The sequence below is a fragment of the Oenanthe melanoleuca genome, chromosome 2, assembly GCF_029582105.1.
Source record: "Oenanthe melanoleuca isolate GR-GAL-2019-014 chromosome 2, OMel1.0, whole genome shotgun sequence".
Classification (NCBI taxonomy): Eukaryota; Metazoa; Chordata; class Aves; order Passeriformes; family Muscicapidae; genus Oenanthe; species Oenanthe melanoleuca.
In genome coordinates this window covers 51,241,705-51,264,734 of record NC_079335.1, presented here as the reverse complement: position 1 = coordinate 51,264,734, position 23,030 = coordinate 51,241,705, and the positions used below count along the sequence as shown (strand labels likewise).

The window sequence follows — 23,030 nt, the reverse complement described above, 5'->3', positions numbered from 1 at the left end:
CACATCTGTTGATAAGGAAGATACAGAATTTTGTGGATCTAATAATATTAATATTATGTAGGTGATAAATTTCTTCCTAAGCCAACTGTACAGTTTTTCCTTCTTCATTTACTACTTTGTGTCTGTGTTATTGTGGGTATTGTTGTAAATTTTATTTTTTTCAGTATTTTCCTCAAAGTTTCTGCATGTTCCTTTCTTTTGAATGATTCTTTTTTTTTTACCTGCTGTGGAAAAGGTCAAACTTTCTCAGTTCTTTTGTTACTTCATGTAATTTCTGTACTGTTTTTGTGTTTTCAGGTGTCTCTGTTTAACTTTGTGTTTTTAATTGCCTGGGCTCTTGCTTTGCCATATGCTCAGTTTCGCCCACTGGCATCAAGTATCTGCACTGTTTGGACATGTGTGATTATTGTCTGCAAAATGTTATACCAGCTCACATCTATTGATCCCAAGACTTTTTCCAGTAACTGTACATTGGTGAGTACAAATGCATATTAAAAAGGTTGGACTGCTGTCTTCTTCAGTGAAGGAGAGCAAAAAGAAGCATATAAAGTACAAAAATAGCAGTTCACCTGATGTATTCTTGTTGATTATCATACCCTTCCCAAGCAGTCTTAAAGTCATGTTTTATAACTGTTGCCTTTTCTTTTTAGCCAGGAGAGAATGAAACTAAGGTCGATTTAGAAGAACTGAAAACCTCAGTGCTCTACAGTGGGCCAGTTGATCCTGCAGAGTGGGTTGGACTGAGAAAGTCTTATCCCCTTCTTGTGTACTTAAGGGTAACTTCTTTGTTATCTGTATTCAGATATTTTCTTATTTGTAAAAATAATGATGAAATTAGCTTTGTCTCTGAAATAAATGATCTGTCACACACACAAAAAAATGTAATGCAAACCATTGATAATAGGCAAGTGCAGAGAGAAAAAGGCAAGAGAAAACCACATCTGTTGCACAGAACATTTCCAGAAGGGATTCAGTACCAATTACGTTATTCTGTCATGTAGAATTATCACTTTTGGACTCTGCCATCTGTTAAAAACTCTTAAGAAATATGATATTTAAGAACTCTAAGTAATTAAGAGGTACATGGCTTTCAGGTACCAAAGGACTAATGGGTCTAATTAGAGTTATTGCCCTGAATGACAGTGTGTGCTAGAAGTTAATTTTTCTAAGTGCTTATTCCTTAGCCACAGTTTAGAAAATATAATGAGTTAAGAGAATCATTCATTCAAACACTAGTAAATGGATGTCTATTATTTTTCTTCTTGGTTTTGGTTGATGCCTGTGAGCAATGTTTTACTATTCCTGTCTTGATTAAAAAACTTTACTTACAGTGAAAATGTGCCAAGTCCTGGGAAAAACCATATCTCTTATTAATTTAAAGAATATCCAACATTCTATATACACAATTTAAGGTTGCCAGAAAATATACAGATCCCAGTGGCACCTGTTTCAGGAGACTCTGTCCAAAATATTTCTCACAGAACAGAGATTTAGAGTTTGCCACTTCTGCTTCAGTTATGACTTCCTTGAGGCACTTTCTCTGAGCTGGTCTTTTTAAACAGCCTTTGGAGTTAGTACCTCTCTTTTACTGAGCATAGAGCAGATCTCCCTCCTGAAATAAATAAAAAATCCATTCATAGCCACCCTTGACTGCATCCTTGTCAATCTGGCTTTGGGACAGAAGGAGCTGAGAGAAGCCTGACAGTTCATGTGAAAGAGTGCCCAGGTTAAATTTGCTCTACACTACATCCTTGTTTAGGAAAGTTAATGCTTGACAGCTAAACCTCTGCAGATTACTTTTGTGTATGTTTGTACCTTCTATCTCCTTCAAAACAAAACACAATACCTTAAGAGAAGCTATGAAATATGAGAGGGCACATGGATGGGTCAATGCCTTTTTCCTTTCCTTCATTTCCACAACTAGTTTTTATTAGAGTATTTTTAATTAATGTCTTTATATGTATCCTCTGGATGTCTGTATGATTTATCAAATTCAAGAATTGATGTGCACCTTAATTTTTTTGAATCATAGTTGTTGGGAATAGTTGCCAGTGCATTCTGGAATGCAGAAGTCCTAAATGATAATATCAATTTTAGTAATAATGGGTTTATGCTCATCAGAAAATTTTATGGCTTCTTGTGGTTTTGACTTTTCTTGAATATTCTCCTGATTGTGTCTCCCATAGAATAACTTACTGATGCTGGCTATTCTGGCTTTTGAAGTTACAATCTACCGTCACCAAGAATACTACAGATGTCGAAATAACCTCACCACACCTGTGACTAAAACCATTTTCCATGATATTACAAGAGCACATCTGGATGATGGACTTGTAAATTGTGTCAAGTATTTCATAAACTACTTCTTCTACAAGTTTGGTTTGGAGGTAAATATATTTTTTTTTTTTTAATATTTTCATTCCAAAACTTTTAAATGTGTTATTTTGGAATAGTAGCTTGGGCTGTGTTTGACATCTCGAGGCTTATTAGTCATCATTCATGTTAGTCATCTCTATTCCTTTACCTTGTCTGTTTGTTCATGTGCACATGCGATGTACTTTCCAAAGATCTTTCCATAAATAGTGATTTTTCACAATTTTCTATGCCTATCTGAAGGAGGCAACTCCCAGAGTAATGCATCCTAGATTTAATCATAATGATGCACTTGATCTATCTGTTAAATACTACCACCACTTTGCTCAAGGGAGTAAAATGTTCACAGCCATCTGAGGATTAAGAATGAATGAAAATTTTAAAAGCCTAGCAAGTTATATCCTTTGGGAAATAATTTCAAGCTCGTTCTAATCTGGGGAGAGAGAAAACCAAAACAGCATAGTGCACTGAATAAATGAAGTTTCCACAGAGTTTCAAGACATGTTTCATGGAACTAAGTGAAGGGGCTGCTTTCAGTGAGGCCAGAGAACAGAAATGCTGGAATGCAGAGCCTTTAGAATAATGGAAAACTAAAGATGTCTTGCAGGAATTGATTGGATTTGTCTATCACCGATAGAAGCTGTATTGTCTAAATGCATTGTCCATTTCCTACACAAGGATACATTTTTGTTGTTACCAATCTTAATAGCTCCTCCTCTTTTCCTCATCTGTACATCCTATCAAAATATGTGGCTGTGTAATACATTTTTTGCTTGGCAACAATTAAACATTTCACATACCAGCTATTCTGACAAGGCTCTTTCCTTCCTGTATCTTTAGATGTCACATAATGGAAACCTGCTCTAGACAGAAGAGTATCAAAAAATTTGGGTGTTTGGGTAGAGTGGTGGAAGTTGCTGTTGTAGCATGTTGGTCTGCACAGGGTTCCTTCCATAAGATGCAGCCACGTCCAAGCATTCTGTCAGGATCCATAATAATTTATTACTGCTGTATTGACTAGCCATGAGGTTGTAAAAGTTGTTTATGTTTCTCTACTTCATTTCCAGACCTGTTTTCTCCTATCAGTGAATGTAATTGGTCAAAGGATGGATTTTTATGCAATGATTCATGCCTTCTGGCTGATTGCTGTATTGTATCGACGTAGGAGAAAAGCCATTGCAGAGATCTGGCCAAAATATTGCTGTTTCCTAGCATGCATCATTACATTTCAGTACTTCCTTTGCATTGGCATCCCACCTGCTCCTTGTAAAGGTAAGGATGTCCTTTACCTAAAATTACTGCTACTTGCTTTTATAGAAAAATTTTGGAAAATTTCTAAGTATTCTGAAGAAAAAGATTAAGTCATTGTTATGAAGTATTGATTGAATTTTTGCATGCTTCTGCCACACAGATTATCCATGGAGAAGTGGCAATGCCAACTTTAACTCCAACATCATAAAGTGGTTATACTTTCCAGACTTCATTGTGAGACCAAACCCTGTCTTCCTCGTGTGTAAGTATTTTAGCACATAGCTATGAAGCGCTTATATGTTCCTTGCTTAAATCATCTGTACAGTGGATTTTGAAACCAGACTTTCATTTACACTTCAGTAGCAAGATGACAGATTTTTTGGGTAATTAAATAATAAGCATGGCTTTGAATGTAGTAGAAAAATCCACAGAATTAGGAATTTTTGCATCTGCTCTTCCTGTATCCCTTTTTTAATAATTTGATATCAAAATGTATAAATATTTCCTCTTTTCTCATTTACTTCTCCATAAAAGTCTTAGACAACGATAGGTAACAAACCTAAAAACATTAATAAATTTCAATTCAGAGTTAAATGCATTGAAAACCACTCAGTCTTGGAGGTTCAAAGTGTGAGAAAACAGTCTGGTAACTCCATTATAATATATCACGACTCTCCTTACACCTATGTTGATGACTGAAATTTTCCTTGCAATCACTGCTTTCTCCTAGATGACTTCATGCTGCTTCTGTGTGCATCCTTGCAAAGGCAGACGTTTGAGGATGAAAATAAAGCTGCAGTACGAATCATGGCTGGAGACAATGTGGAAATTTGCATGAACCTTGATGCAGCATCCTTTAGCCAGCATAATCCTGTTCCTGACTTCATCCACTGCCGGTAAAAACTGAATCTTGAACACTTGGAAAATACACTGCTTCCTTTTCATAAAGTTCACTAGGGTAAAAGTCATTCTCCCAGTTTCCAGTTTTACGTGGAATTTGTGTTCATGTATGTCCCCATCTCACATACTGCTGTATGATAATTTCTGGGTAATCATCATCTGGTTTAGAACAGGGTGGACGCAAATAATGTCTTCCTATAACTGATGATTGTTTTAAGTGCTCTCCAGAGAAGTTCAGTGATAAATTTGCCTGAAAGCATTCACAGAATCATATACTTGTTTAGGTTGGAAAAGACTTTTAAGATCATCATGTCCCACAACTGTCTTAGACAACTAACACATTGCAAAATGTTCACCTTTAGGACACAAGTTCCTGCATGCTATCAGTACACATGTGAATTTAGAAAGTTTGAGAGGAAAAAGTAGTTTGACTGTTAGATTAATCTAACCCTCTGTATTTCCAACTCCAAAAAGAATCTTGGTACTTCCCTCTATGAATGCCCAGTGGGGTGGCATTTATAGTGGACTTAAGTGCTCTAGTGGTTTTCCCCAAACACATGTTAGCAAGAATCCATTGTAGTCTGCTGTTTCCCATGTATGTGTTTAATCCCAAAAAGTCACTAGTTGTGTCCTGCTGAACTATTGTGTAAGCACAATCAAAATAATACTCTGAGACTGTCCTTTGTGCTATTTCATCTAGGCATAAGAACCATAAAAGTAAATTGCAAGGACAACTGACATGTCTTCCTGTTCCTGAGTTGCATACAAGGTGTTTAAGAAGGTGAATAATACATAAAGGGGCAGAGCTTGAGGCAGTCTGTTCTGATGGCCTTCAAACAATGGAGCTGTTCCATTGTGTGATCATTTCAGCAAACACAGATTAGCTCAGCTCTTCTGAATGGTGCTGGACATGCTCTTATTTGAAGTTGTCTCTAAAAGTTCATGCTGTATCACAAGAGTAAATGAGAAGAGTAAGATTTGTGAGCTGTGGTGTTCTGTCAGACTGATCTGTGAATGCATGTTACCAACAGATTTCTGAGTATGACAGGAATACAAAAGTGTCTAGAACTAATGTCCATAAAAATCTTCCTTTTGATGACAGACTTTTATTTCTTTTACCAGACAAGTGATATCACTAGAAGTCCTCCTCAAGATCTTTAGAATGACCCTGCTACTTCTGTTACAATTGGTTGCCAAATCTGTCTTGAAATAGCTTTGAACTCTTGAAACATTCAATTGACTCATTTGTCCAGAGATTTATAGTTGCTACTAGGCAAAGGTTGAACAGCTTTCCCTCTTGAGAATTTCCAGTCTACACAGTGAACCCAGTGCTCTAGATTGAGTAACATAAGCAGGGAGGGAGAAGCATTAGTCTTTCTTTAAAATGCTCTATCAAATGAGAATGTCTGTCTTTGCAAGCAAAAAAGGCAAGAAAATCACTGGTTTTTGGGGGATTTTTCAATATTCTCTGGAATCCGATAGGTAATTCTGCTCATCTGTATAAGACATACCCAAATGGACAAACATGAAATTTTGAAACACAGAGGATATTTGAAGATTTTGGGTAGAAATTGGAGTTGTTTATAGTGGAAAGCAAAGTTCAAGCTGAACTGGTGTTTTGGTTCATGTGCATGGTAGGCATCAACTTGAAGCCACTGGTGGCAGGACATCCACTCAGACACACTGCTGGGTGTGTGCTGACCAAGGACACCTGTGGAGATGTGATTAACAACCATTTAATTAGGAGTTTGCTGCATGTATTAGGCAGTAGGTAATATTACTGATTGAGAATACAAAAAGCCCCAGAAGATCAAAGAACTCATTAATGGAGATGAGCTGAACAAATAAACTGCAATCACTTTATATTTGTTCCACCTAAATGCCAAAAATCTGGGCAACCATTTCATGGAACAGTTTTATGTTGTGTGAATAAGGAAAAAAATGAAACTAAGCCAGAGAAAGAAAAAAGAACAGGACATTTAAAAAAGAAAAATGAATCATGAGTTACTATAAAACCCATTAATTAACGCATTCCAGAACAAAGGGAATTTCTGTTTATAATATCTTTAATTGTAGGTATTTGGGCAGCGAATAATGGAATCATAGACTGCTTTGCATTGAAATGGAAGGGACCTTCAATTTTAAAGGAAGATCATCTAATTCCAGCCTCCCTTTCAAGGGTAGTGACACTTTGCACTAGACCAAGTTGCTCAAAGCCCCATCCAGCCCGGCCTGGAATACTTACAGGGATGGGGATCCACAACTCTGGGTGACCTGTTCCAGTTCCTCATTACAATCTGAATAAAGAATTTCTCTCTAATATCTAATCTAAATCTCTTCTCTACTAGTTTAAAACCCTTCCCCTTGTCTTATGCCTGCATGCTTGTGTAAACACTTCTCTCATTTTTTATAGGACCCCTTTAATTATCAGAAGACCACAATGAGGTTTCACCAGAGCTTTCTCTTCTGCAGGCTGAACAACCCCAACTCTCTCAGCCTTTCCTTATAGGAGAGATGCTCCATCCCCCTGATCTGACCATATTCTTGGATCTCCTCTGGACTCACTCTAACAGGTCCCTGTAATTCTCAGACTGAGGACCCCAGACCCAAATGCAGTGCTCCAGGTGCTATCACATGAGAGCAAAAACTCACCTTCCTTGACCTCTTTTGAAGCAGCTCAGGATGCAGTTGGCTTTCTGGAATGTGAGTGCACATTGTCAGCTCATGTCCAGCTTTTCATCCATGAGAACCCCCAAGTCCTTCTCATTCAGGGCTGCTGCCAATGAATTCCTCTCCCAGTCTGTGCTCATGTCTGGGATTCCCCTGGCTCAGATGCAGGACCTTGCACTTGAACTTGCTCAGCTTTATGATTTTTATATAGACTCACTTCTTAAGCTCTTCCAGATCCCTCTGGATGGTATCCCATTCTTCTGTTGTGCCATCTGCATCACACAGCTTGGTGCCATTTGCAAACTTGCTGAGGGTGCACTTGATCCCACTGTCTGTGTCACTGATGAAGATATTGAAGAGCACCCGTCCAGGACAGAGCCCTGAAAGACACCACTTGTCACCTACCTCCACCTGGACATAGAGCCACTGACCACAACTCCCTGTCTGCGTCCATTCAGCCAATTCTCTATCCACTGGATAGCCCATTTGTCAAATCCATGTCACTCCAGTCTAGAGAGGTAAGGATGTTGTTAGGGCCATCCTGAAGATTTTACAAAAGTCCAGGTAGCTGACATTTCTCTATATGTTGACCTTAAAGAGTGTTGCAGTCATTCCATCATAAAAAGCCATCAGAGTGGGCAGGCACAATTTTCCTTTAGTGAAGCCGTGCTGGATCACCTTCTTGTCTTGCATATGCCTTAACATTGCTTCCATGAAGACCTGCTCCATCATCTCCCCAAGCACAGAGGGAAAGCTCACTCATCTGTAGTTTCACAGGTCTTCCTTCCACCCCCTTTTAAGCTATAACTTCTCTTCTGTTAGTTAGTTAGTTAGTTAGTTAGTTAGTTAGTAGGTTTGTTTGTTTGTGGTGTTAGTTGCATGAATATTAATGAGACCGTGTAAGATGGTGTCTCTAAATATAAACAGGCCTTCTTTAGTATAAACTGCATAATAGGTCTTGTGTTCTTTAAGGTATCTTGCCTTTCTTTCAGCTCTTAAGTGTCCCTTTCTATGCTTTCACAACAATATAGATTATCCCAGGCTTTACAATATGTTATTTTTGAGAGGTTACACTGCACACATGCAATCCTTAATGCCTAATTTGCTTCACAGAAACAGCAGGGAATAGCTGACAGTACCTTAAGGTGACTGAATATTTTATTAGGAATTATAAATCTTTAAAAGAAGGACTCTCAAGCTCTGGGTAATCCACTGAAGATCTACCTCAGAAAAAAATGTATGTATCTGGCCTCTATCCAAGACAATTTGGAACTGAAAGAGCTTTGTCTAAAAACTTTTCTTGAGCTTTTCAAGAGAAGTTTCAGAACAGTCTAAATATTTAGTAACATAGACAAGAACTTGGTTCAAACCTTACCCAAACAAGTGAAATTAATAATAGCATTTCTCCAAAAGTCAGTCAGATAGAGCCAAACAGTAAGAGAAGACAACCTGATTATGAATAAATTACGAAGCAGAAGAAAAAGAAATATTTTAAATAGTTGTGCTTGGTATTCTTGTGTTTTCTGAGAAGCCTGATGTGTATTTACTGCTATGTAGAAGAACAGCAGCTGCAGACCAAAGCATCCTTTCTGAAGTGTCACTTCACTTCAGAAGGTAATACTTGGTCACTGTTCTAGTACACAGGGATAAAAAGCTTTTAACTGCAGCATAAACAGTGGCAGAAGAAGAACATATTTCCAAAATGCTTCATTTTCTTCTCTCTGGAGAAATACTTGAGTTCAACAATGATAAATACAGTCTAAGTAAGAGATTTCCTGAAATTTTCTTGTCTTTCCACCCCCAGATTTCTCAGGGGATACGTGCTTGACCCCAAAGGAGTGCACATCCAAAGGACTTTGAAAACAGAAATAAGAACAAAGAATAGAAATAGGAGCTTTTAGAATGACACAGGATTTAAAGCAACCTCACTGAGGATAATCCTTTCCCACAGTCTCTAATACTGGAAAATTCTCATTTCAGTTCCCAAGAAGTTTTCAGACATTCTCTTAGACATTGTCAGTGGAAAAAAAAAAAAAAACAACTTGGGATTGTAATCTGCTTTTTTCCACTTAGAAGCAGAAACAGTCATTGAACTGTCTCCTTTGATACCTGTACTCTGGGAACCATCATGAGGGAAGTAAGGTAAAGTGTCTGAAAGGCAGCTGTAATGCCAATGTAATGTCAGTTGGAGCTATGTTCTAACTTAGGTCAGTGAGACAGGACCTGCAAAGGAACAGTAATCCTGTCATATTATTTAAAGCAGATAAATATTCTGTTGCTAAAAAAATTAGCCTCAACAAATAACACAGTTGTGAATTTGGGTATTTTTAAGGCGGATACAAGCATGAAGGAAGGACTTGACTGGTAAGAAAGTAATTGTAAAAGAATATCAGTTCCTTAAAGAGTCTAACAAAATAGTACAAACTAGGACCTATGGGATCCACAACACTAGGTTTGAAGAAGTCCATTAAATAAGGGAGCTAGTTCAGAAGATTGAGTGTTGCTATTGGCAAAGGGAAAATCAACAAAACTCCCTTCTGAAAGCTGAAATAGAGCTCCAGGGAAAGGGTTTGAGGATGGAAGCTGTGTTGGGAATATTAGCAATGTTGAGATTAGAAGGGGAAACAAGCTCAGATGCAGGGTCACATAGGGTGCTGAGAGTGTAAGGAATAGGAGATATAGAAGAAAGAAAGAAGAAATCTGGGAGTAGGTGGAACTTACAGAACACATATGTATAGGGACAATATATCATCAGAAGAAGGCTACAGGAGGAGCCTTGGGGCTATGTGAAGGTGGGTACCACACTCAAAGCAGGGGGCTGCTAAGGGAAAACAGCAGCTCCTCCAGCATGAGGAAGCCTTGAGCTGCACCCATCACCACAAAAGGCTCTTACCAGTGTGCAAGTGTGTTCTTCCCCTAAATTTCAAAGTGCTGGCTGAGGACAAGTACCTTTCATGAAAGGGGTTCTTGGCTGCAGCATCAGCACCTCTTAGTGCCTGCAGGCAGAGGTCCAGACACTAGACTGGTCATAGTCAAACACATTGTGTAGCATGCCAGGAAAACAACTACACCTACAGCAATCTCTCTGCAACAGGCTGGATTGTATTACAGTTAAAAATTAATTCCTATGGAAATAAAATATTGAAACAACAATAAAACTTTAGAAAAGAACAGCAGATAATTTGATACAGAGAGCCATCTGAGATTAAAAAAGCTTTGATGGATGTGTGGAATGAACTTCAGACTTTGTCTTCCTTGGTTTTGAGCAAATTGATATGGTAATTTTTTCCAAAATGTTATCCAGAGTATTAGTGGGTTCTACTAATGACATGGTTGGAAAATTAGTGGGTTTTATTTCTCATTAATCTTTCAGGTTTCTTCTGTGTAATTTCTCATTCAGAGGCTGTCCTGCTACCAAAAGCCATAGTCTGATGCTTTTGTTGCACTGGTGTAATGGCTAATCTTAGTTGGATGTGTGACGGTCTTCCTAGCCTCCTGCTGCACCCTCCCACCTTTCTGCACTCATCATACCAGCACTGAGCTGGTTCAGAAGCTAAATGGGCAGAAGAGTACCCCTTGCTTCTGTCCTCCTTCAAAGTAAATAGGCTTTTACAAATTTTATTCTTGAAACCATTTCAAGAGCCAAAGCCAAAATAGGGGCTGAAATGCAGAGCTGAAGGGATGACGGGGGTGGGACTGTCCCCTTGGGAAGCAGTTGTGCAGATTTCTAAGGTGTATTGTTAAATATCACATCCTGAGGGTGGCCTTTTGCTCTTGGTGAATGAAGAACACTTTAAGAACACTTCAAGAACACTTAGAAAAGGAGAGTTTGGAAGTTTTACACGACATTAAACTAACGATCTGTGTGGTCTGCAGTAAAAGCATAAAATCACAGTATATGCTCTCCAAGATTAAACATTTTCTCCTGTGTGTGTAGAAGCTTTTAAACAGGGGGTAAGCACCTCAACTGTCCTCATGGGTTTTTGTAGGGTCTTTTTAACTGTTGAGGTGTCTTTGTCCTTCAGCCTCCCAATGTTGCATTATGATCCAAAGCAAGGAACTGAAACTCCTCACTTCCTAACATTCTGGGCTTTGAGGCAGAATTTAAAGATTTACGTATAAGAACGTGTCAAATGGTTTGAGAGGTAACATGTAGAGAACTCTCCACCAAGACATGTCTTTGTTCCTGTTCTTGCAGCACTTGACCTAGCCATATCAATACAAACAATTAATGAAAATATGGGGCATGCAGAAGTACCGTGGACAGTTGGTAGTCTTCATTGTTTAAGTGTGCCTTGGCTGACTTGCTCAAACACCATTTTGTGAGATGTCCACACCAAGATGAATTCTTGGGAGCCGTTTTTATTGTTGGATTTGCTTGTAACTGCAGTGTTATAAAAGTCAGAATGCTTTCCCTCTTTAAGGACTGCATCCTTTGTCACTGGACACAGTTGTAGTGCCTCCTCGCTCCTGAGAATGTTTCCATTACATCCAGTTTTGTTGTTTCATTGGCTTAGAGATGCCCAAGGCTATTATATTTAACGCATATTCAGGATGTAAGAACAGGTGTATTTAATATGTTAGTTGACTGCTAAAGTGTAACAAATGGCTACCATCACAGTGAAAAAATAGCTCGATTATTGTCTTCCTTTTCATATTCTTTCTAATTTCCTGAAGTTTTAATCTGAGACTGATACCTGCTGCTGATTATGACACAAGCAAACACCACATGTATCTGTTGGGAAGTTTGAATTGAGACAGTCCCAGTTGTCTCTAAGAGTCAGAGTTCCTTTTTATTGAAGAGTATTAAGACATTGCTGGTTTATTGATCAGTTTGGTTCTATTTTGGGGTTTTCTTAAAAGATGCTGATGCGTTTTGTTGGTAGCAAAGGACAAGCTTTTTGAAATAAAGCAGTATCAGGAAAGTGATCTCTTCCTAGCCACACACCTATAGTTATTATTAAAGGAATATCAAACAGAATGTTTGATATTTGATATTTGATATTGATATTGATATTGATATTTTCTGGAAAAACAATGAGAGCACATCTAGTGCACATCAAGTTAACGAAGACCTCTTTGACTGATGTCTTCTTTATTTTCCCAGTGCATATTGATTCTTTGTTAATGTTTTATCACCCAGAAACCAGTAACATCTCCAAAGTCATGATATTTGCCGATTTCACAGGCAGCAGATCACAAATTTCTTAAATATTTGCAGCAAATAAACATAAAGGAGCTTTCTTATTACCTTTCATTAAATGCCTCTCTGGTGAAATGTGTAATACAGGCCTATAAATGTAAGACTATAAATACATACTCCTAGAAAGTTCTGAGCCTGAGAACATCAAGCAGCAGGGGCCTTTTTATGTGGCTTCATACAGTGCATTTAGCTCATTTGCTCTTACATGGTCTGGCTTAGGTATATGTGCTCTCCTGTAGCTCTGTCTCCCTGCCTGGTTTCCTGACAAATGTAGTCACACAGCTTGGGTGAACAGACTCTGAAAACACAGTTAGATTGGAATCAAAACACTATAAATGGGAGGAAACTAAGAATTAGTTGGTTTTGCAGTGTTTAGCTATATGTAGTATTTGGTATTGCCTTTGGCAATATTCTTGTTTGAAAGCTCACTGAGTCAATATTAAGTCAAGATTTTAAAGCATCTGAAAACACCAAATTGTTTCTCTCTCTTTCCCACTGTGGGCTAGGCTGATTTCAGATAGCTCTGTCTCATAGCTTCCTGGAAAATGTTTCAGTAAATTCCATCACATTTCTTTTCTGTAGAAACCTTTGCCCCTCAAAATTTTTGCAGTTGAGAAAGATATTTTTAGGAGTTGTTTATGAAAGCTAGTCTTTTGATCAGGCTTAATTCCCTAGAAGTCATCAATAAATATGAAATTGTTTTCAGTGGTGTACTGTAGGTTGCTTTTTAAAATAGATTTGCTACATTATTTCTCAGACTTCTCGAAAGCCTGAGATCTCAGACAGCCTTTAGATCACATATATGACATTGCCAGATAATATCTCCCTTCCAAAAATTTTGGTGAGAACAGGTTTTCCTCCCTTCCATGATATAAGGCTTCATCCTGCAGCAAGCACGGTGCTCTGACCAAGTGTAGCAAGGTGCTTATACACAGGAACGAGCTGGAGTGGAATGTATGAGCTGGGCAGACCCATGCATGAACCAAACCCCCTGACTGGTGTTAGTGGTGAGCACCTGTGCAAATACTGAAGTGGGAGAATGCCCAGAAGACCTTGGGTACAAGTGTCAGCCAGTAGTGCAGAAAGAGGAAAGATAACATTGCCATCAAAAAATAATTAGTAACTTTTTCTCCTTATTTTACTTCTAGGTCCTACTTAGACATGTACAAGGTGATAATATTTAGTTACCTCTTCTGGTTTGTGCTTACCATAATCTTCATCACGGGAACCACAAGGATCAGCATATTCTGTATGGGCTACTTGGTGGCCTGCTTCTACTTCCTTCTCTTTGGTGGAGACCTGCTGCTGAAGCCCATTAGGAGCATCCTGCGTTACTGGGACTGGCTGATTGCCTACAACGTCTTCGTGATCACCATGAAGAACATCCTGTCGGTAGGGAGCTGCTGCCTTCCCTCAGCACTTCAGTTTCATTGGAAGGGTGCACAGTGCATTGAGTGGCCATTAAAGATCCTTTTTTGGGACCACAGCCCACAAGCACAAAGCAGTCTCCATTTCAATTCAGCATTGCTAGGGAATGGCAGTGCACATCCATCACAGGAAAATGTGCCCATGAGCTCAGTCGGGCTCTGTGAAAGCTCACAAGCTGCTTTCAAAAGGCTAGGTTCTGGTTTCTTTGCCTAGTGAATTCCCAGAAGTCTCATGAAAATCTCAGTGGAGTGAAAAATGAGTAAGAAGTGCAAAATTAGTCATACTGTTGATAAGTAGTGCACATTTAATTAGACAATTTATTTAAGTAAAGAATTGTCAAACCTAGTATGAGATGCAGTCGTGTGATATAATGTAATTACTGAAGTTGACTGCAAAGTTACAAGCTCCATTCCTGTTTCCTTTAGAACTAGTGTGAAATTCAGGTGGAAACAGATATATTTGATAATTAAAGGACAAATTAGTCTGCAAAATATTAAAGATTTTCTTGCATTAATTAATTATTTTATATGTATTCTTGCAGTGGCACTGGCAGGTGATTAAGACAAGCCAGTAATTTCAATCTTTTTGAAAGATACATTTAGATTTATTCCTGGCAATTGCTTTTTAGCTTTGAACATTTTTAATGCTGGACTGCAAAGAACAGACATTTTTCTTTTTACATTTATTTAAGTCACTACACTAAAATAAAATTGATTTATGGGTGGTTTGAATTTGCAAATGTTCTAAATGCTTACATATGTGCTTCATTTTATGCTTGGGAATTCAGTGGAGCTACATGTGTCTTAAGCTTGTCCATGTAAGTTTGCAAGATTAAGCCAGTGATTTATAAAAGTTTCTTAGTTGTCACGTCGCGTCATATGCCAGATATGTCCCTTTCTGTGCAAAAACACAAACCTCATGTACCTCCTATCTCACTAATAATCAAAAAACCAAATTCTGTCTAAGACTAGTTTGTCTGTTTATCACTAGTAAAGCCACTCTTTCTTCCCAGATCTTTTAATAATGAGAATAATTTGACTACCCTTGGCTGTATTATTTCTTGTGTAATGTAAAAAGATGCAATTTTTCTTATCTTTGTTTCTGCTATGTCTTGTTATATGACGCTGCCCTTTTACTTTGCAGATAGGAGCATGTGGCTACATTGAATCATTAATTGAGAATAGTTGCTGGGTGATTCAGGCTTTTAGCCTGGCTTGTACGGTTAAAGGCTACCATATTCGTAAGTATAGCTTATTTTTCTCTGTGGTTTTTTATAAATAAAGAATCATCTTAAAATATACCATATTTATGTTGTGCCTTCTCTGGTCTATATTGATTAGCAACACACAATATTGAAAATATTTCACAGAAACAGGGGAGACACATATACAGAGAAAACTACCATTATCCCCATATATCCACCTGCTGTAAATGAACAGCTCACAGATATTGGCACTTAACACATTTTCCCATATGTGCAGGTGATGTGATACTCTGGTTCACTGTACAACTTGAGCTAAAAGGTCATCACTGTCCATCACTTTTCCCAGCTGCACTCCCTGTGTGCAGTGTGAACCCCCACTTCTCCTTGTGTACCAGGGTTTGGTGGTTCAAAGGGTAAACCTTTGAAGCTCACTGAAATGGCCTAAAAGGTAACTTTTCTTCATGCATAGTGAGTTTAGGCATTTTTTTCCTTGTGATTATTCTCATGTGGTGATAAAAGGAATGGAGTGGATAATATCTGTGGATGGAGATGAGAGAAAGGATGAATGAAGTTTAGAGAGCAAAACCCTTCACATCTCAGTGAGCTATTAGTCTCCACTTATCCTGATAACCTGGATTAACAGTTTGAAAACACCTGCAGGTTTTTTAGTGTTTTTTGGGTTTGGTTTGGGGTTTTTTCTGAGTTTAAAGAGCTGTTTCATCCTAGTCAGTCTTCAGCAAAATTCTGAATTCCTGTCATCATGATTGATCCTAATAGGTAAGTGTGGAATAGCGGAAAAGAAAGTAAATACAAAGATGCGAATTCACAGGATGAAAAGTGCCCAGGAATTCTTGTCTTATCCAAAACTTTTTGGGCAGCAGCAGAAACTTAGACACAAGTTTTCCACCTCCCCAGGGTTTGGGCACAGCAGGCTTTGAAGCTCCTGCAGTTTGACCTTCCAGAGCTATTAGATTGGCTTGCTTGCTTGGAAAGCCAGCTTTGAGCTAGAGCCTGTCCCTTGAGTCCTTCTATAGGGCAGCATAGGCCATGTGGTTTATAGTCCAGCTCCACAAAACCCAGTTTTAATTTTTTAATATCCCCAAGAGAACTGTCTTACAGAGAATAAAGAAAGAAAGAAAGAAATAGCCCATGCCAAAATCTAGGGGTAGGAGGAATGGGATTTCCTCTCTGCCTGTCTCCCCCTACCCCAAAGGAAGCAGTTTTGTGGTTTCAAATATTTCTTCTTTTATGCAATGGAAAGGAACATTGAACTGAGCTGTGGAGGAGCAAAATAAAAATATTAGATGGTGGCAGTCAAAAAGTCATTTTGACAAAAATAAACCACTTATTTCTCCTGTTGATAATGTTCTTAATTAAAAAATGAGAGAAAAAGTCACTTTGAAGAGAAGAAAAAATTAAAATATGCCGTTTTAGGGAATGCTGAAATAAAATAATTCAGCATAACAAAAATTATGCCTTTTCCATTCTTTGTTTTCAAGTTCTTACTAAAGTGGGGTGAATTTATATGCAAATGGTTCACTTCTGATGAATTCTCACTCGTCATCGGACATCACATTGTTGTCACTTCTGGTTTGTTGCAAAAGAAATTACGGTATACCTCAAATGGAAATGCATGACAGCTTTCTTCAGAAAAATCTAAAATAATTCAAATAATTTTGAAGGTTAGGATTATTTAATTGATTAAATATTATGAAAGAATTCCTAATACTGATGGTTTCTTTTTCCAGCAACGGGCAATCTAGATTGCAAACTGCCCAGTGGAGAAGCAGGAATCATTTGGGACAGTATATGTTTTGCTTTCCTGTTGCTGCAAAGAAGAGTCTTCATGAGTTACTACTTCCTTCATGTGGTTGCAGATATAAAAGCTTCTCAGATATTAGCATCAAGGTAACAGAAAATTTAAAAGAATTTAATTTAAACAGCTCAAAGCTCTCATGGCAGTGCTTACTTACAGTTTACCACCAAAACAGTCCTTTAACATTGATTTAAACAATCCATGCTAAATTCATAATTGCAAATCTAACTTCGACACAAAAAACCAAATTAATTGAGAATCTGATAGAAATTAAACCTTAAATCTTAAGGTTAAATCTTATTTAAATTGAATCTTTCTACCAAATACCATCTGCTGCTCCTATTAAAAGCTCTGAAATTGTGTTGCAGCATTCTCTCAGCATCGATATACCTGAGAGAGAATGCCAGAGTTTCTAAGTCTTGGAAAGGAAATATTCTGCTGTCAGAGCCTGTTTGAGACAATTGTCCTTAGAAATCCCATCTCAAGAAATGTTGCAGAAGGAAGAAGACAAGAAAGTTCTTACATCTGGCTTGAGAAGGAAAGGGAGCACTCTTGGGAAATGTCACATCCCTGAGCACTGACTAGGTTTGGCAAGGAAGTGTTAACCTCGTTGGGCCTGTTACACCACAGGCCTTCATTCACTCATAGCCATCATAGCACAAACATTCTTCTGGTTTGTAATATGAAGGCAGATGAGGAATGAAATACTGGTTTTAATTTCCATAAGGTTTCTAAGAAATTACTTTTGTTAATATTGGATTAAATACATTGTGGCTTTCCCCCTCTCCCCAAAAGACATATGGACATTGATTTCTGACTGTTTCTGGGCAAAATATGGCTTGCATGTAATGAAAGGAAGTAGTTTTTTATCTTCCTCCTCCAGGGATCATTTTAAGGGGACAGGTTTAGCTCCCTGTAGTAAACAAAATTCATCACTGTAAAGAGAGCTACCAAAAGACCTATGCCTCCACCCCACATTGCATTAGGCTTTTGTTCTGGGGTGAATTTCAGATGCCAAATTATGGTGGATATGGCATTTTTGCACCTCTTTTGGTGTGCAGGGTTCACAGTGGAAACAGCATAAAGCAAAATCATGAGTAACAAAATACATCCTACATAGGGAAATATGCATTCAAAAGTAAAGAGTGGACTTCTAAAATTACAGCTTTTCTTACTGAATTCCAGACAAAAGAAAGGATCTAGATCTAGGATGCTTCTCTGAAAGAGACTTTAAGGCTCTTAAGAGCCTTCAAGAGTTCATGTGTGAATTAGGAAGAATGGCCATAATATTCAAATCAATGAACTGACTACATTTCTAATGGCGTAATGGCGTGAAAAGCCATATTCTTTTTGCACACCAGAAACTTGTTCAAGGGTTTGTATTGCCAAATTGAAAGCATCATAGTTTTTAGAGAGTAAAAGTGAAGTTGAATCTTTGCTCACCATGGCCCTGGATAAAGCTGGACCTTGTTCACAACTTCCAGGAGGACTGAGACAGGTTGAAATTACTATAAAGAAATCCTGAATGTGTGCAAGAAATCCTTTCTCAGCCTTGAACCTACTTGTGCTCTGTGTTTTGAGGACTGGAAACTGAAATTCTTGAGCAGCTGCTAGGGGAACATACAGGCTGAGTGGGGTTCACTTTTGGCCCCAGATCTTGAAATTATAGTCTGTAAAGATGTTACTATTTTAAAGTTTTACTATTTTAGATCCTGTTTCTTTCAGGCCCTAGATTAGTTTTGTTTGATGCAGATAAGGTCATGTATAGAGAGAACATATAGTTCTCTGTGATTAGTTGCCATAAAGAAAACTTAGAAACATTTAACATGTCCTCTCCTTTATTCTTTTCCTCTGTTCCGTTTCTGATGTAGGGGTGCTGAGCTTTTTCAGGCTACAATTGTCAAGGCTGTAAAGGCAAGAATTGAAGAGGAAAAAAAATCAATGGATCAGTTGAAAAGACAGTATGTATTTAATGCATATACATATATATATGTATATATATACATATTTCTATGCATATGTATGTACATGTTAAACTGATTGCTAGTGTTTATCTAGCACTTTCTTTGATAGAAATACTGGCTTCCAGTATTTATCCAGCACTTTCTTTTATAGAATTGCTTTACCATTATTAGAATTTTTTTCTGTATATCTGTTATGTGTATTCCTGGAAAAATTTTTTGCATGACTGCTCTTTCAGTTTTATTTGTGGTTCCTGTTGTAGTGTTTAAGTCCAAAATATATGTTTACCTTCACTGAAAATGTTTGCATTCAGTTTAAGTGGCCTGGAGATTCTTTCTCTTTATACAGCCCATAAGTCACTTTGGTTTCTCTTGCATGCAGCCAACATGCTTCTTTGGCAACTTTAGAAAGTTTTCAAAGCTCCCTCACTGTGATGCATGGAAAGCCCTAACTGCTTCCTAACCAAGTGTCAAAGACCACTCATGACAGCTTCTTCCACCCTGTGTAACAAAAGAATCATTGGAAGATTGCAGGGACCATATTTTCTACCTATATAGAATCACAAAATCATAGAATTGTTTGAGTTGGAAAGAAAATGTAAAGGTCACTTAGTTCAACCCCCGTGTAATGAGCAAGGACATCTTCAAAAAGATCAATTTGCTCAGAGCCCCATCCAGCCTGACCTTGAATGTGTCTGGGGATGGAGCATCCACCACTGCTCTGGGAAACCTGCTCCAGGTTTTACCACCCTTATTGTAAAAGCCTTTTCCTTATAGCCAGTCTAAAGCAATCCTCCTTTAGTTTAAAACCATTGCCCCTTGTCCTCACAGCAGACCCTGCAAAAATGTTTGGCCCCATCTTTCCTATAAGCTCTTTCCAAGTACTGAAAGGCCACAGTAAGATCTCTCCAGAGCCTTTTCTTCAGGCTGAATAACCCTAATGGTGTCAACATTTCCTTGTAGGAGAGGTGCTCCATCCTCTAATCACCTTTCTGGCCCTCCTCTGGACTCTCTCCAACAGGTCAATGTCCTTCCTGTGCTGGGCACCCCAGAGCTGGATGCAGCCCTGTGGGTGGGGTCTCACCAGAGCAGAGGGGCAGAATCCCCTCCCTCACCCTCCTGCCCATGCTGGTTTGGATGCAGCTGGGGACACTGTTGGGTTCCTGGGCTGGGAGTGCCCACTGGGGCTCGTGTCCTGCCTCTCATGTATCAGCACTCTCAAATCATCCTTGGCAAGGGTGCTCTCAATCAGTTCATCCCTCAGCCTGTGTTGATACCAGAAGTTGCCCTGATTCAGGTGCAGCACCTTGAATTTTGTCTTACTCAACTTCATGAAGTTCCTGTACACCAACTTCTTGAGCTAGTCCAGATCCCTCTGAAATGCATCCCCTCCTTCAGCTGTGCCAATGACACCACATAGCTGGGTGTCATCTGCAAGCTTGCTGAGGGTACACTTGATCCCACTTCATCCCTAGACGTTAAAAATAGCACTAGACCCCCAGGGACACCATTGTCACTGGTGTCCATTAAGACAAATTATCCTAAAGGATGAAGATGTAGTACAAGCAGGGCAGAAACAATCAAGTCCCTGGTTCAGAGTGGCAAGTTTCAGGAAAAGTGCTGCATTAGGTACAAGTCCTTTTTTTACTCAGCGCTTCATTTGGTGTGTTGTAACTCCTAACAATGATTCTTTCAATTTTAAATTATATTAAGATGGTTGAGTGGGAGTAGGAAAGCAGTTGTGATAGGAGGAAACCCAGCTCTCACTGAGCAGAGAGTGAACATCTATGCTTGGTCCTTCCAGCCAGCCCCTTCAGAGCAATGTAACTCCTGTTTAAGGGCAGACTAACGACAGTGTGGAACATTTCCCTTAGAAGTATTGCAGAGTGTGTGTGTATTGCATTTGAGAGCAGTGAAAAAGGTAATGCAACATACTTCTTCATGTAATGGAGAAGCAAAAGAGAGCTTTTATTTAAAGAAACACTACACTTGTATAGGATAGTTTGTGCCATACAGCATAGAAAAGGCTTATTGGTCCCAGAAGGCAACACCTCTTTGAAAACATGTCTTGATGAAAACACCATGTCTCTCACATCTCCAGCAGGTGTTTAATCACTTTTATAATTTCTTGTCCTTGAGCAGCCTGAGAAAAGGCTGATTTCTGGGCTCCCAGCAGTATCCTAACAACGTGTTTGTGTGTTGTGTGTGGTGTGTGGGTTAACACTTGTTTGCCAGGGTGGGTGAGTGAGGGCATAGATCTAATAAGGTTCTTCCTTTTGCTAGAATGGATCGCATCAAAGCCAGGCAGCAGAAATACAAGAAGGGTAAAGAGAGGATGCTAAGCATGAACCAGGAGTCCACAGAGGGACCAGAGATTCGGAAGGTTTCTGAAGAAGATGATGAAGGTACCATTAGCTACTCCTGTACCATATTTGCGGTTGAGCACTAAGGATCTGATAGAACTGCTAGTGGGACAAGTGATAAATTGTTCTTGAAAACTGCCAGCATGTAAAAACATTGTTAGCTGAGTATCAGTTTCAGGCTCAATTCAGCCAAAAAAAATCTATGTTATGTACTGTAACTAGGTTTAGAGAAAATGGTTTTCTTTGAGGATACTTTTGGTTAGGTTCGGGCTGTTGGTAAAGAGCTGAAAAGAGTCAGAGGTTTGTTTTGATAAAAGTCATTATCTATAAGTCACAGTTTTACAAATAGGTAGCACCAACATTTTTCCAGCAATGTTTTCTGGATGCTGTCCTGGATTTTTTTCAGTCACTGAAATGTTTGTGTGCTTTTAAATGTTATCTAAAATCATGGGCACAGATAAAATCATGCATATCTAGTGCCACATTTCCAGCATTGACCTGGGATCAGCACTTACTGGATTTAAAAATTTTTGGAGCCTGAAATGTAACAGGATTTGAGAGGAAAACTTTTTTCCTCTTTAAATTACAGTCAACTGTGACAGTGTGTTTTAAAACACAAACCCCAACTTTTTAGCTGTTTCAGAGTGGAATGCTGTTTTAACTACTGCATAAACCAGAGTATTTCTGCTTAGTGGTTTTGAATTCTTTTAATATTAAATGTACTCAGTAGACCTGAGATCTGATGTGCTCATTAAATTTTAGTTCTTTTGAGAGAAATTGAAAATTATTAATCAGTGTAAGAAGTATGTTTCTCATTTTGTAAAATTAATATTTGAACATATTTTATTTTAGGAGATGCAGACAAAGAGAAAGCCAAGGGCAAAAAAAAGCTGTGGTGGCGGCCTTGGGTTGATCATGCTTCCAGTAGGTTTTCTCAATCCTATTACAAATACATGGATTTAACCCTTATATCCTTGACCAGAATGAAAGCATTCCCATAGCCTGTTTGTTTTATGCCTGATTTTGTGATTGTGACTTGATAGAAGGCTTGGGGGTTTTTCAAAAAGTTATTTCTACTTTCCAATCTTCAAAGAATTTAACCATATTTTGAACTTCTGTGTGTTGGAAGCATAGCTAGCTCATGATACTTTGAGCATTCTCAGAAAAATATCAAATCAGATAAATGTGCTGAAAAGAATCTGTCTTGATCTCAAAGGTTTCAACTCCCTGATACTGCAGAGCTCAATATATTTAAAAATGTGAATGTGAAAGTTTGCCAATGCATTCTAAGATTAGTCATAATTTCTTTTTCATATACACATATAATACATCCTTTTTGTGGTTCATCAGTCATTCTAGTATCAACTGTAAAAATCTGAGTAAGGCAGGAAAGCTATTCCCAGAACTGGACTGTGTAGAGCTCAGCTCCATCTCTCTGATGATACTTTAATGTATTGTTGATGCCAATTGTTTTGCTATTTCCATTTTTTGTGTGTGTGTTAACCCGAGAGCAAAAACATGTCTAGCCTTGTGCACAAGAAATTATTAGCATGTGTCACTCATAATTGGTGCATTATGATATTTTAATTTGGTTGTAGCCCAGCCCAGTCATATGATAGAGTTCTTTGATACGTTGTGGATCAGGTAGAACAGGAAAGCTGAGTAGGCTGCAATCTCTAATCAGATGTCCTTCAGCTGGGTGTTTGTTGAATGAAATCAGACATGAGCTATTTAGTAACCTCTGAAGATATGAAAAAAAATAGTTAAATGTAGGGCACTGATCAGAATTAAATCATGGAAACACAGAATTATAGAATATGCTGAGTTGAAAGGGACCTATCCAGATTACCCAGTCCAGCTC

General features: G+C 38.4%; 1 protein-coding gene across 1 annotated transcript in view; it reads left to right on the top strand.

The window, feature by feature from the left end:
* PIEZO2 (piezo type mechanosensitive ion channel component 2) overlaps nucleotides 1-23,030 on the top strand; it is a 281,253-nt gene that overhangs the window by 216,061 nt on the left and 42,162 nt on the right. Inside the window, exons 22-33 of the mRNA XM_056483345.1 lie at nucleotides 298-474; nucleotides 651-776; nucleotides 2,187-2,387; nucleotides 3,441-3,645; nucleotides 3,785-3,886; nucleotides 4,355-4,520; nucleotides 13,546-13,789; nucleotides 14,969-15,065; nucleotides 16,778-16,937; nucleotides 18,717-18,806; nucleotides 21,090-21,211; nucleotides 22,022-22,093. Of these exons, the coding sequence (XP_056339320.1) occupies nucleotides 298-474; nucleotides 651-776; nucleotides 2,187-2,387; nucleotides 3,441-3,645; nucleotides 3,785-3,886; nucleotides 4,355-4,520; nucleotides 13,546-13,789; nucleotides 14,969-15,065; nucleotides 16,778-16,937; nucleotides 18,717-18,806; nucleotides 21,090-21,211; nucleotides 22,022-22,093 (1,762 nt within the window). The remainder of the gene's footprint in view (nucleotides 1-297; nucleotides 475-650; nucleotides 777-2,186; nucleotides 2,388-3,440; nucleotides 3,646-3,784; nucleotides 3,887-4,354; nucleotides 4,521-13,545; nucleotides 13,790-14,968; nucleotides 15,066-16,777; nucleotides 16,938-18,716; nucleotides 18,807-21,089; nucleotides 21,212-22,021; nucleotides 22,094-23,030) is intronic.